Here is a 14896-nt window from a genome sequence, read left to right on the forward strand (position 1 = left end):
TAGAGAGATTATTATATCGGATTAGAAAGAAGGTTTATCAAATTTTCATATTTTTTACCACTTTTTTCATGTTGCATTGAGTCATTGAGATGCACAAATTATGTTCATGAAGTAAATGGATTGACAATTTGAAAGTACAACTACCAAAACTGGGTTATTGAATGGCATCATGGTTTTCAAATTGTTAGGTTCTTTGTGTGTAAAAAGTCGTTTTGATCAACAAACGTGATTGATTGTTTTTGTTAGGAAGAAAATAAAATTGTACTCTGAACTACTTTGTAAGGTGGACTACTACATTGTGTATATAAAGTATAAATATCATCATATACAATAGTGTGAAAAGTTACAGGGTGGATATCATAGAGGCTAAAGCGGCGGCAGTGGGTTTAACATTGGCGATGCAAATGGGAGTTACCTCAGTAGTACTAGAACCTAATTCCCAACAGTTAATATCTATGCTCGAAGCGGGAAAAGCTCCGACTTTTTACTTGGGGAATGTTATCAAAGAGATCCTAAAGATTGGAGCAGACTTCGATCATTTTTTATCCAAGAGGATCGGAAATGTGACGGCCCATAGCTAGAATAGCTCACTATACGCCTATAGATCACTCGACAAGGTCTGGGTTGAATTGTGCCCTGATGCTATCTTTGACATTGTATCCTCCGACTTTATGTCGAACTTTGCTTAATTAGTAAAATTTCTGTTTTTCCTCGAAGTATTATTCTCTTCTACGCACTTGGTTTTAATTAGGAGATATACGCTGAGAAAAAGGAACATACATCGGATGTACTACCTTCAACTTTTTTGTTTTTTGAGCATATATTTATTTTTATTTTTAGCTTATTTACTCAAACTTTATTTGTTTTTGAGCATATTTGTATTTTTTTCGAGCATATTAAAATTTTTAAGTTAGATTTTAATATTTTTTCCGTCAAAACTCAAATTTAACTAAACTTATAGTAATGTTTTTGAGTTTTATTGCAATTTTTTAGAGTTTAATGTTTAAGTAAATAAACTCAGAAACTTCATAATAAAACTCAGAAACTTTAAAATAAAACTCAAAAACTTTATTAGAATGCTCATAAACTATAAAGTTGGAGGTAGTACATCAGATGTATAATCCTCTTACTGGTTGGAGTAATAGTTCATATAGTTTTTCGGCAATTTTTCTCCTGCTGCATCATGGATGTTTCTCAAGGTTTTGCTTGAGACGGTAGTATTTAACTAACGAAGATGATGAGAGCCGCTAGGATGTCTCTAATAAACTTGATCTCTGATAGGATTTTATGTAGAAGATTGATAATATACTTCTATCTAAATAATTTAACACAAATTTTATTTCATTTCCGTCTGAATCAATTAGACGGGCCATATGTGACCATTTTATGGTAATGGTCACATTTTTATCTAAAAAAGTAACCATTAAATAATGGTCAAATCTGACCATAAAATGGTCACATTGTCCGTTTGAAGGGAGACCTACTGATAATTTAAACATGTTCAGTGAATGAAAAATATTTTTTTTTTCAATTCAGAGAGATAGTTAATCATTTATCCCATAGATTATAATGAAACAACAAGTGGAATGGTGGAGGCTGTCTTATTATGAAAGTGAGGACATATTTAACCCGTCTACATCTTTAGACGAATATACCCATCTACAATGAGACTAATTGTATAACTTAATATCTCAGTGGTTTTTCCATGTAACTGTATATTATACCCGTGCATTTATGCACGGGTTACACACTAGTGTTGTTATATGATGAAAAATGATCATGTGAAATTAATCCTCCGTTAATATGATGAAAAGAAAGACGCATCATAAGGAGAAGAAAATTACTGTCACTACATGAACCTATGAAATCCAGATCTCAAAACATGGCATATAGACAATGTAGAACATCCTTATATCGAGGTGTGAGGCAGTTTAGCCTTGTTCATCAGACCATCACGACACGGGAAGAATAGAGGTATAGGTTCGATTTTTCAATGAAAAAGCAAGCACCTTAGTTTGAGCAGCACCCCATCTTCTTCCAAGCCGAGCCCTCATTTTTAATATCAATACTCTCCCCTTGAGACGGAACAACTGAGGCAGAACCGTCACCAGCTTCAACTGCCTTCTTGCTCACAATATGATGGATCTGAGTAAGAACTTCGGAGAAAGCGTGGTCCACATTAGTTGCCTCAAGAGCAGACGTTTCCATAAAGAAGAGCCCTTCATGCTCGGCAAAAGTCTTGCCTTCCTCTGTTGACACGGCCACGAGATGTCGTAGATCTGACTTGTTGCCGATAAGCATGGCTACGATGTTGGGGTCGGTGTGGTCTCGCAGCTCTCTTAACCACCTTGCAGTGTTCTCAAATGTAACTTTCCGGGTGACATCGTAGACGAGTAAAGCACCGACAGCTCCTCGATAATAGGCACTGGTAATAGCTCGGTACCTAGTTCAACACGGATACCAACAAATATCTGTGAGAATTGTCATCAATTAAAGTTGGCAAAATATCTGAATCCTTGAATCTTTCCATTTGAAGAAATCATAAAAAATTCAGACAACAGGATTAACACTTGCAAACATAAACTAATAAAAGCAAAGCAGCATCAATGCATCATTTCTTTTCTACTAATTTTATGTTTGTGTTATATAGTATCTCATGTCTAATTGGAACTAGTATTTCATTTTGATTTTCTAAAACCATTATAAGATACGCCTTGAGAAAACCACTTTGAGCTTTCCCTGCCTCATCCCAGTAACTGCCTCGTTCCCACCTCACCCCAGTAACTGCCTCATCCCCCTTTGATTACAGCAGCATCAAATTGGCTGATAGTTCGCAAACCAACCTCTCCTTCTCAAATTCTCCTCTCTTTTTATTGTGATGTTTGGCAGCCAAGGCCAGTGTGAAATAGACAAGTTTTTTCTGTCGCCAAGCATTTTCGACGTTGCCGTGTTGAAGAAGAGAGGTAGGGATCAAGGAAGTCATTGCCATGGTATCAAATCTCTTTTTTTTTTTTTTGAGGAAGTATCAAATCTCATTTTGAGACTTCACTAGGGAACCAGTCGTCATTGTCTCATCTACCGTTCCACTATCAATGAGGGTGATACCACCTAATACTGGTAACAATAACCATCACACCTACATAACTCAATACCAGTTCCCGCAACCTTCAAACCTGAATAATACTGTTGAAGCGGGGTCGCGCCATTGCGCCAATAGTATCCACACTGACCAATCCTTAAGAGTTGAAATAAAACTCTACATGGTAGAGTTTACTAAAAAGAGGATTTTTTTAATAATGTACTAGTACATTCTATTATCCATATAGAGTAAACTACACCGATTGTGCTAAAGGGATACTTTGAAGAAGCCAGATGCCCTTTTCATGTTCTTTCTTCGTGGCATGGGATTCAGGGAAAGATTTGAAATTTAATTGCAGCAGCCTGACATCCTCTTCTGTCAACCCATAACCAGAGAACTTACTAGGTAATGATAGAAGATGATCAAGCTTGATGGAAGCTTCACAAAAGCATCTAGTTAACTGATTTACGGTAATGGGGATAGTGGGCATTTTCTGACTACTTCTCACTTCTAATTCATCTGTATCATTATCTACTAGATGATTTTAGATCACTAAGGTTTTGTCAAGTGCTGCTGCAGCAAGCCACACTCGATCCTACTATTTAGGTCTCAATTCCCAATATGGGACTTCAGATAATACATACCTTGTTACTCTAATCAGCACCAGATAGCACTCACAGATCATAGCAATCCAAGGAAATATTTTCCGATTTGTTCAAATGATACACTGGAAAGCAAAAGCTTTTCTAGAGCTGAATATGCAATTGAAAACAAATATTGAATCCTGTTAGCTACAAAGAAATACCCATCTATGCAAATTCCTCTAAATTTGATTCATCCTTCATAAACCAACACTTCCAAGTTGGAGAGTTTTAGAAAGGAAACTCTCTTACTCAATTCTAGGTCTCATCTCCTTCACATGTTCTACTCATCTCTATCATACTTCAATTCCTTGCTTACCTCTCCGCCTCCATGCTTATGCAGATGGAGGAATTATTTTCCCCTACCCTCCCTCTGCTTCCATAATTATGCAGATGGGAGGAATTATTTTCCTCTTGTCCTTTCCTGCTATCCATCTGCCTTTCCGTTCCTTTTTTACATCCCCTCCCTTTCCCACCAAACTGAGTACACCTAAGATTAGTGTTACTGTATGAGAAATTGACCCACATCATTTTTTCTAGGATTATGTCACATGAATAATTCATCCTATTGGTGTCCCACTTAGATTAATCCAACCTTTATGTTAACTCACATTAATACGAACTATTCTACAACCTTCCCATTTTGCAGTTAGGTGAAGGGCTACCTGTTAAACAGGTAAGCCCTTTGTTTGTATGAATGAAAACGTCATTTTTCTCCTCTATTTCTCGCACTCCATTAAACTTCACTCTCTCTACTGTAAATCTTCATCAAACATCTCCAATCCATACGTCAGAAAATCTCTGGTATATGAATTCTCCTATTGTCAGTCATCTCCCACTTCGTTTTCTTGAAAACAAATCATTTCATAGAAATTTCCCTTTCCAACTTCTATTCCTTATTCATTTTTCTGCAATTTCATAATTCATACTTGAAATTGATTCAAAGAGCTTCTCCTTTCTCTTTCTCGCACGCCAAACTTCACTCTCTCTCCTTTCCCCATAAAATAAAGTATCAATTAAAACCCAAGTTACCTCATACATCAAATAAAATTCACCATGAAATTATCCAAATTAACACTCTTGCTAGTAGTAAAATTAATTTGGGGGTTAGGGTTAGGGATTTTCGTGGTGGTCACCACAACAGGGGGCGACGGACCACAGTGTGGTGGTCGAGGCAGCAGATAGCGCGAAGCGAGGGAGGGGTGCGAGGACTTGGTTGTGGCGCTGACCCACAGACGCCAATGACGGTGGAGAGAAGCAGTAAACACAGGAGGTTGAAGGTGGTGAAGGGGTAAGTTTTGAGGGAGAGGGGAGTCGGATTTGTGAGGGGAGTTGTATTTTTGTGTGGAACAATGAATTAGAATGAAGAAGCTTTTGTGCACAAAAAATCAGAAACAAAGTGGACAATAATGAGGAAGAGCACGAAGAATGATACGGAGTAAAAAAGAAGATGATGAAATGAATTAAAAGGTAGAAGAAAGTCAAGGTTAAATAAGATGACCGGAAATAGCAGGTCACATTATTGGGTAAGTGCAACCTGAGAAGATTGTGGGATAATGTGAGTTAATATGAAGGTTGGATTAATATAAGTGGGACACCAATAGAATGAATTATTCATGTGAAATAATCCTTTTTTCTAAAGTAAAAGATAGTAACAGTAAAAATAAAAAAGACATCAACGGGTGATGTCCCTAAAAGATATCATGGGATAGTGCCCATATACAAAAAGAATATCACAAGCACTAAAGCACTACAGCATATTTATCAAGTAGCCTATTTTTTTCTTTTTTTTCTTTTGGTGAGCATATAAGAGCAAGTCTAATAGTAAACTAGTTTCAACTAGTTTACAATTGCCACATCACATTTTAAGCTAGTTTATTTTTGAACTACTAATTCATTTCAATGGTTTAGCCAAAAGTTTAACTAGCTTGACTCATATGTTAATTAAGCAAACTAATTTCTATTGGTTGAATTTTGTGGTAGGGTCATTTAAGCTACTAGCTTAATGAAGCTAGTTGCTTGGTTTAAGCTACCATATATGTACTTGTCCAATGGTTTAGCCACTTGCTTACAATTTTAAAAAATTGCAAGCAAGTCCCTAAGCCAAACCATTGGACTTGCTCTAAGAGCATCTTTAATGGTAAGCTAATTATATTGTAGCTTGATATGCCATATAGTTATTTTAAGCAATATTGCTTTCAAGCTACATGTTCTCCCAATGGTAGGCTACTTTACCTTGTAGTTTGAATAGGTCCACTTCACATTAATCTACCAATAAAAACCAAGCAACAAAAATCAAGCATGTAGCTTGGTAGAGCAGGTGTAGCTTTCAAGCGAGTCATAATTTTCCGTCTCCAATGGTGAGCAACATGCTTGAAATTTTTACAAAATTGCAAGCAAGTCCTTTTTTGTAACCATTGGAGATGCATAGCACATACGTATGGTCTAGCTAATATGAATTCCGCCCTTTTCACTCATTAGCCCATTGACTTTGGACGTGAGGGTTTAGGAGAAGTAAAGAGGAACGAGAATAGGATATATCGGTCAGTTTAACTTTTACAAGAAGGACCTTTTTAGCCACTTTAGAGACAAAAATCCAGTGGGATAGATGTACAAGTTTCACCTAAAAAAGACTACACCTTTTAGATATGAGGCTAAATGAGAGAAAAGAGCAAAAAGGAAAATGGGGCTTAATGAGAGAAAAGGAGGAGTGATACAAATCTCGGATAATACTTTTCTATGGTAGGACGAGGTGAGAGTTTATATTATGGAGCGAGATTTCAGCTAGATCCTACTCCTTTCACCTCAATCCCTTGAAAAAACATGATCAGCAACTACCAAAGGCCATCTTACCTAGGTTTTTGCCAATTATTGAACATTTCACACCTCAAGATTTGTACCACTTCATGAGCAATCATCCAAAGACACCCTCATGCAAAATCACCAACTATCGATACAAGCAAATGAGTACATAAACATGTCAATGAATGCCCAGAAATGCAAGGTTCAACGTCTCATTGTGGAAGCGACGAACTGTGTAAATAGTAATCAACTTTTGCTACTATCATTAAGCTCAGACAGTAATAGCTAATAAGATTGTTGTTGCCAAGTCCTAAAGTTGCAAAAAGCACCGGACTAGGACTTAAGGTCAGTAAACATAGACCAACACTCTCAGCCAAGAAAAATACCATAATGTAGCAAAAATCCAAAATAGACATGTCATTAGAGTATTAGACTCGTTTGTAGACTTATGCTCAATAGTAGATAATCAACTTCTCTTACCCCTGTTGCAAAAATTTATAGGAATGTAACCAAAGCCAAATCAAGGAGCACTACACAAAAGGGTTTCATATATTGAGATCCAAAGTCAAAAGGCATCTTCGTCCTACTCAAGATCTAACCCTCCTAAACTTTTCTATGTATAGGCTTCCAAAAAGAACCCAAAATTATTGTACTCCCTCCATTCAGTCCCTTTCCATATGTTATTCAAAGCTCTCCTCACATATTTTGAGAAATGAGTGGGATTAAATGAATGGAGGAAGTAAGTTGTTTATATTGCTATAACTGACTATTTTTGATAAGTTTGGTAACTTCGTCTTTCATAAATCAAAGGAGCTAGACAATTTTCTTTTAGCTATATGTCCCATTTCACCCTTGTTATATACTCATTCTCAGAAGAGATTGAATGTGGCAATTACAAACGACACAATCAAAGTACTGATTCTCAGAACAGATTGCAAGTCATTGTTTGTCTGTACTGTACTCATTTAAGTGACTTATTGTCAGTACTGTTTGTTGTCTCTAGAAAGTAGATATTAAATTGCAACAGTTTGCGCAAAATACTGGAAAGTAGCAATTGACAACAGGTAAAAACAGATCAGAATTATCTAAGTCACTACTATTAGTAGAGTTAATAATTTGTTTTCATGCACATCTTTTGCAAAAAATAAGGGGGGCGAAAAGAGAGAGAGAGTACTAGTTGCACAGAAAAAAGAGACTTTGAAGCAGAATGATAATTATATGTGGAGGGAGGAATGATTGCTTACCGACTTACAGCACCATCACCAACAAATAATCATGAAGCACCTAGCGGTATACGAGAACGAGAATTCAAGATGGAACTGGAACCTACCTTACAACTAATCAATGGCGAAAAATAGGGTCAGCAGCATTCAAGTTTTTTTATACAAAGTTGAGTTATAGGTCCCTGGTGTCAAGAGTTAGGCTGTCAACTTAAGTTTCGCCATGACATTTTTTTACTAGACCCGACAAAATTAACTCAACCCTTACTGACCAGACCCGAACACAAAAAGAACAAACTGAAGTAGACCCGAATCCGAATTGGCTTGATCCAAAACAACTTTGTGGAATAATAATAATACAATTGGATATGGCTAAAACAACTAATCTGAAACGGAAACTTTAAAAGCCCCAACCTAAAAATGACTTGATCCATCATAACTAACCAAATGACTCAAACTAACACATACCACTGAGTACCCTAATATCAAGCACCTCAATGAGCCGACAATACGCAATTCACCTGTTTGCCACGTCTAATTTTGAGCGAGTACCCCAAGTAACTAGGTTAAGTCATTTTAGCAGTGCATTGGTTACAGTACCTGATTTGTTGAATACCCGATCTGTTGAGTTTGCCAAAGAGGCAAGATGCTATAAGCAATTAGAGGAGCAACTTATTAAGATTCCCCAAGTAATCTTAGCAACAATTAAAAGAGAATATACAAGGTGTTATCTGCTGCTCAAATAGTATACTACAGAAGTTATGTCTACTGTAGACAACAACAACAACAACAACAACAACATCCGAGCCTTAATCCCAGAAGTTATGTCTACTGTAGAGTGTAGACCATTTATAAATTCTATTGACTAGTTTCAAACTCATTTGGCTAACTCAATCAGCTAGAAATATTACCTCAGTGCTTCAAAATTCGAACATACAAGATGCCAAGTCGAGTTCTCCAGTATAACCAACCAACCAAGTATCCCATTCACTTTCAACAACAGAAAAAGTAGTCTCCCTAGCTAGATAATTCCAAGCTTCTTAGCAATTCACCACAACAGTTTAACCCACAGACAGTATATCAACATCCAAACCATACATAAAACAACAATTACATGGCGTCGAGAGTCGAACTACTGAAACCCTGAGCAGTAAGGTCCGAATCTACGCAAGCTTACCCCTAACAACTACACCCCCAATCCAAACCCACTAAGAAAATCTGAAACTGACCAACAAAACATTAATCAAATTTCTTCATCTCAATCATAAATCATCAACCTATAAAGCAAATTTTAACCAAACAAAGTAAACCCATGTCAGAAAAACTACTAAAAGAGCATAAAAACCCATGAAACCTAAAAAAAGTAGCAAAATTACAGAATTGAATGAAACAAATAAGGAGAAACTAGAAAAAAGGGAATACCTTTCTTGACCAGCAGTATCCCAAATCTGAGCTTTAATAACCTTAGAATCAATATTCAAACTTCGAGTAGCAAATTCAACACCAATAGTAGATTTAGACTCAAGATTAAACTCATTCTTTGTAAACCTTGAAAGCAGATTAGACTTTCCAACTCCAGAATCCCCAATTAAAACCATCTTAAACAAGTAATCATAGTCATCATCTGCTCTATTCCCCGACATACTTTGAGCAGGAGGAATTAATTACCTTTCTTTAAGCAAATTGGAACGCTTTTTAATGATGGGTTTTGGTTTTGCTCACTGATGAATGAATGATAATGGATGAGCTCAAATTAAAGAAGAATTACTTGTTGACATCGGTCATCACTCATCACTGCTGTAAAGTAAAGCATAATCATGGGTATTTTCCTTTTTAATAACCCAAATCGCCATTCGTCCACAAATTACTAAAAATCTCGACAATATTACATGAACTTCCCAAATTGTCCCTCAAAACACAAACATTGCAATCAAACTATTTTTTTTGAGTAAAAGATCAATTTCATTAATAATAATAATATGTCATACAAGAATTGCAACAAAAATTAAAATTAATTGAATACAAATTTGTAAAACACAGGCAAGACATACTCTTCCTAAAACTAAGATCGTTATTAGATAAAAGCGTTTACGCACACCACCTCTAAAATACCGTTTTTCTTCATACAAACTAATGAGGATCCATAGATCTGATAATAAAGTTTTGAAAGAGATGAATCTTGTCCGATCTCACAAATCGTAAGCAATAATCCAATATCCATTGCAGCACCATATGACTACAGATAAGAGCATTGATCTTCCACATAATTCTTGAACCTCTCAAATAGAGGGATGAATCTCACACAAGATAAGGACCAAACTCACACAAAGGCGAGGACAAATCTCCAATAAAGGAGAGGCAAGAGTTATTTGCATATAATTAATAATTAATAGATATTTAGTAAGGAAAACGGAAAAAAATTGGGGCTTACCTCCACCAAAATTGGTAGATGGTAGCCCCTAATTGATGAACTTGAAGGTTAGGGTTAGGGTTTTTAGAGGTTTTTAGAGAGAGACTTTTTTTTGCAATCAAACTATTAACAAACAAATTAATTGACAAATCGAAAGTCGAAATTAACAACTACGTAATATCGAATAACAAACCACTGAAAATTTTTAGATTTATCCATTAAATCAATATCAATCAATTAATCAATATCTATCTATCTATATTATTAAAGGAAGCTTTTTTCAAGCCATATTAGAGTCTCCAACTCTTGTGAACTACCTAATTTTATATTGAATAGTAGATAAATAATAATTGAAATAAGATAAAGAATATTGTCCCCATTCCCCAATCAATTTTGAAACTTAATTAATATCAATAAAAAAAACAAAAAAGGGTTGAAGTATATTTCAAACTCTATAGTTCTGTTGAGCATGGAAGACTATATATACACACATGCATATGACATTGCCGCATAATTCAAACTTGATGATTTCTTCTTGATTCTTAGGACTTGTTTGGTTGACATAAGGGAACTAAAGTTCCCGGGAACTTCAAGTTCACATGAATTTCCAATTCATGTGAATTCCCAAAAAGTGTTTGGTTTGCATGTGGGAAGTTAATTCATGTGGGAAGTTCCAGTGACCAAGGGGGGGCTTGGTGAGTGACTTCCCACATAATGGAGGAACTAGATTCATGTGGGAAGTTCTACTTCCCATGATTTTGGCAACCAAACAACATCATGGTTTTATACTTCCTAGGAAGTTTAAAATCCCATGATTTTAATGGGCAACCAAACAAGCCCTTAATTAACTAATTGCAAGCTTAGACGATAGATTGTATACATGTATATATTAATTTTGTATAGTACTCCTATCATGTAGCATGTTACGCAAATAAATATATTGTACTTACTTTTTATGCTTCAATAAGTTATTTCTTAATGACATTATAAAGCTGTCATCTTCTATATACTAATACTTTGAGTCGAAATTTCAGGTACAACGGAAGTTGAGAGCATGAGATGGTCGAATTCATGGATGAAATATCTCTATACAGGTATGGTTTAATGTCAGATGAAAAGTTTAGATGTGCTCACTCTACATCTCTCACATTCAAGTTAACCAGGCCCAAAAACAAAGGCTTCGCACTTACCGTGCTCATGGAAGGATCAACCGAAAGTTTTTTCTATTTTGTATTTCGAAGTTTAATTTCAATATCTGATTAATATAAGTAATCCTGGATTGATGGTGTCCTCGTGTTTGCAGCTTACATGTCTCACCCTTGCCACATCGATTTGTTTTGGTAGGCTTCTACCAAGTCAAGAACTTTATCATTGTTTCTGAAACAAATGCTTGATCTTATAAAACACATTTCTAAAATACCACGTACACGTTTTATAAGCGTTGAGTTTTTGAAAGCAAGTCCATCCTTAATAGAACACTTAATTTTATAAGTGTTAATAAAATACGAATTAATTATTAATAAATTTAGTATTCGCAATCATCGGCAAGTTGAAGATTAGTACGTGAAAATCAAATACCGAAATATCGACGTTTTAGGCTCTTTCAGTCTTTCTCCAATCTTAGCAACACTATTGGCAGTTGAAGATTAGTACGCGAAAAATCAAATACCAAAACATCAACGTTTTAATCTCCTTCTCCGATCCCGTCAACGAATGATCTTATAAGTTTATGAAGAATGGTTTTTCGAGCGATCACAGAAAGTCCAATTTACATGAAAGACTTTTGACCAATAATATGAACTAATACTAAACATTAATAATAAAAACTTAACAATTATAAAACCATTTAATTGATTTTACTTTGTACACACGTTTTTTAGTTAGAAAGACTGGAAACAACTAAGATAAAAACTACTATTTAATAACTGATAGAACTGTAAACCAATTGTAAGTCTTCAATTATGATTGTAAATGGTAATAGTATAATATAATATATTTTTTCCCACGCCCATAAATTTTGATATTCATGTTTTTGGTTTGATCTTCTAGCTAGAGTAGGTGTTTGATGTTTACTATTCTGTTAAGCAGATTATTATGTACGCATGTCAATTTTGTCAACTTGAAGTTAGAGTTCGCATCGAGCCTCTTATTCAGCTCACTCCATTTAGTTCAAATTGATTGATTAAACTCAACTTATTTCAGCTATATTCATCTGAGCAAATCTCAATTCAGTTTAGTTCAGTTCAACTAACTGTAGCTCTATTAAATTTAGTTCAGCTCCAAAAGAACAAAAGAACAGAGCCTTTGTAGATGGGAGTTGACAATTGTATTGGTTATTTTATAACTTAATGTTTAACGGTGGTTTAAGAGAGAGAATATTACAAATGGCCCGGGCATCGCCCGGGCATTAAATCTAATCTACCTATATTATTAAAGGAAGCTTTTTTCGAGCAATTCTAGAGAGTCCACTATTCGCGAAACACTTTCGACCTATGAGCTAATATTAATATTAAAATAAAATAATAAGAGGAGTTTGGTGATTAGAATTCTAATATACGAGTAATACGTAATATTATTGGTGTATTGTAGTTGGAGATATAGTAAAATTCTACTACCCACGTAACATCACTTCAATCAAACTGTGATTTAGTATATATAATGCAATTTTCGCACGTCTAAATTGCTAGCCATGTTACTTTGTCAGGCTTATTTTTACTACCATCTTATTATAGCTTTTTTTTAACAATAAATGAATATGTTATTTATGTTATTACTTTTAGTGATAGTAATTATGAATTCATGTGCTCTTATATCTCGATGATGTGTTTGAAACATTGAATGCCTTTTTCATTTTATTTATCATTACTTGAATTTAATCGTGACAAATTTTTTTTTGCAGATTTAAAGAGAAATTGATACGGTGATGATAGCTTCGGAGTTATGTATCAACTATGATTCAAAAGGTATTTTTAAAATTTACGGTTTACATATTTATTTAGTATTTTCCTAGCGTCATAGTGTACAATTTCTTTACCGTTTCATACTCATATACAGTCACCTAAGATTGTATATATACCCCCATTAATCAAGTCGACTTAGTTAGAAAAAATTTCAGAGCTATTTTAAGAGTGTTTGATTTGAATTTTTATAAAGATTCCCAATAAAACAACCCTTCACTCTTAATTTTGAGAAAATTTCTATTGAAACGAGTACTTTAAGTTACTCCCTCCGTCTCAGTCAATAGTTTATACTTGATTTGTTTTCCCCTACGTCCTCCATCTTAGTCAATAGTTTATACTTGGTTTATTTTCCCTTCACAAAATAAAGCGGTGTAAAAACTATTCATCGTTATACATATGGAGTACTTGATACCCAACTACGGAGTAGTAATTAGAGGGCTGGAGTGATATGATTCGAGGGTCTTGACCCCTGAGTTTGTTTTGATAGTAGAATTATTTGTAGAATTTTACCAATAAATATAGCTAAGTAGTAAGTTTGGATTGTAATTGTACAACAAGTTTCCGTACGATCAATCTTAAAAGTCATTTACTTACGTAACAAATTGAGTATGTGAGTTAGCGAGTACAATGTTTTCATCACAGAATTTGCTAAGATTATCCTGTTTGTTTATATTTTTATTTTTATTACTCCATATAAGACACGAAGTACACAGTATATGTTTGAGGTTTTGAGGATGAAAATCGATTGACATTAGGGTGTGTTAATTATTACTACCGTATATATACTACTATTTTGTCATATAAGGATTCTACCTCCTGTTAATTTATTTATCATATCATTTATTTTAGATAAATAAACATACATGAGTAATATAGTAGTCAATTGGAATTTGGAAACTATCTTCCTTTAATATATATATGACGTATACAAATTCACATTGAAGCAATAACTACTTACTCCTTCTGTCAAAGAAGAATCATTCATACTTCATATTATATAGTGCAAGACCAATGACATGACTCCTCACCTTCTTGAATTGTATGAACTGACAATAAATTAACTACATATGAAAACAAAACTACGTAGGAAATATTAAAACAAAATTTACAACTTGTGAGTCCATGAGATACGAACTGAAAGACTGTAATTAATTAAGAGCCAAAGTAGCGTTCGTATCCAACATGAATACGAATCCCACAACATTAGCTACATAGATTCAGGTCATAATAGGATACTATGCATAAGTGAATATTTTCTTCTTTTATACGGAGTATATTATTCATAATATACTATTTTTCGACTAATTTTAAAATTAAAGGAAATAGTAGTTTCTAAAATGGCGTGTATATATATACCTTATGTCATCTCTTCCGCAGTAGTTACGTATAAGATCAGGACAACATAGAAGAAGAAAAAAGCATTTTGTAAGATTGAAGTTATCAACCAAATGCGAGGAAAAACATTTATGGAACTCATTAAGCACTTTAAAACTTATTAAAGTTGTTATCCATAGTAAATCATACTACATACCATATAAATATGTTACACGAGATATATCAATAAAACTGTGAGTCTCAAAGTTTATGGTAATTATTGCTAATTTCATACAAAAGAATCTACCAAAAGGCCCGTGCATCGCATGGGCATTAAATCTAGTATATATATAAAAGAGGCTTTTTTCATGCAATTCTAGAGACTCCAACTTTTTAAAATTACCCTAATTAATTTTTATTTAAAATAATATTATGTATAATTTGTGGCACCCTCATTTTTAGCGTTAAAT

The 14896-nt window shown here is 34.4% G+C and overlaps 1 protein-coding gene across 1 annotated transcript; it reads right to left on the reverse strand.

The window, feature by feature from the left end:
• Nucleotides 1-1764: 1764 nt before the first annotated feature.
• LOC141633894 (ras-related protein YPT3-like) lies at nt 1765-9653 on the reverse strand. The gene is made up of 2 exons (XM_074446247.1): nt 9165-9653; nt 1765-2443 (listed from the first exon to the last, which is right to left on the reverse strand). The coding sequence occupies exons 1-2, from the start codon at nt 9383-9385 to the stop codon at nt 2011-2013; spliced, it is 654 nt and encodes a 217-aa protein (XP_074302348.1). The 5' UTR covers nt 9386-9653; the 3' UTR covers nt 1765-2010.
• Nucleotides 9654-14896: the final 5243 nt, after the last annotated feature.

The sequence above is a fragment of the Silene latifolia genome, chromosome Y, assembly GCF_048544455.1.
Source record: "Silene latifolia isolate original U9 population chromosome Y, ASM4854445v1, whole genome shotgun sequence".
In the NCBI taxonomy this organism is placed as follows: domain Eukaryota; kingdom Viridiplantae; phylum Streptophyta; class Magnoliopsida; order Caryophyllales; family Caryophyllaceae; genus Silene; species Silene latifolia.

Coding starts and splice junctions, on each gene's coding strand:
- LOC141633894 (XM_074446247.1), bottom strand. CDS start 9,385: ATGTCGGGGAATAGAGCAGATGATGACTATGATTACTTGTTTAAGATG. Junction 2,444..9,164: donor GATACTGCTGGTCAAGAAAG/GTATTCCCTTTT, acceptor GTGTTGAACTAG/GTACCGAGCTATTACCAGTG.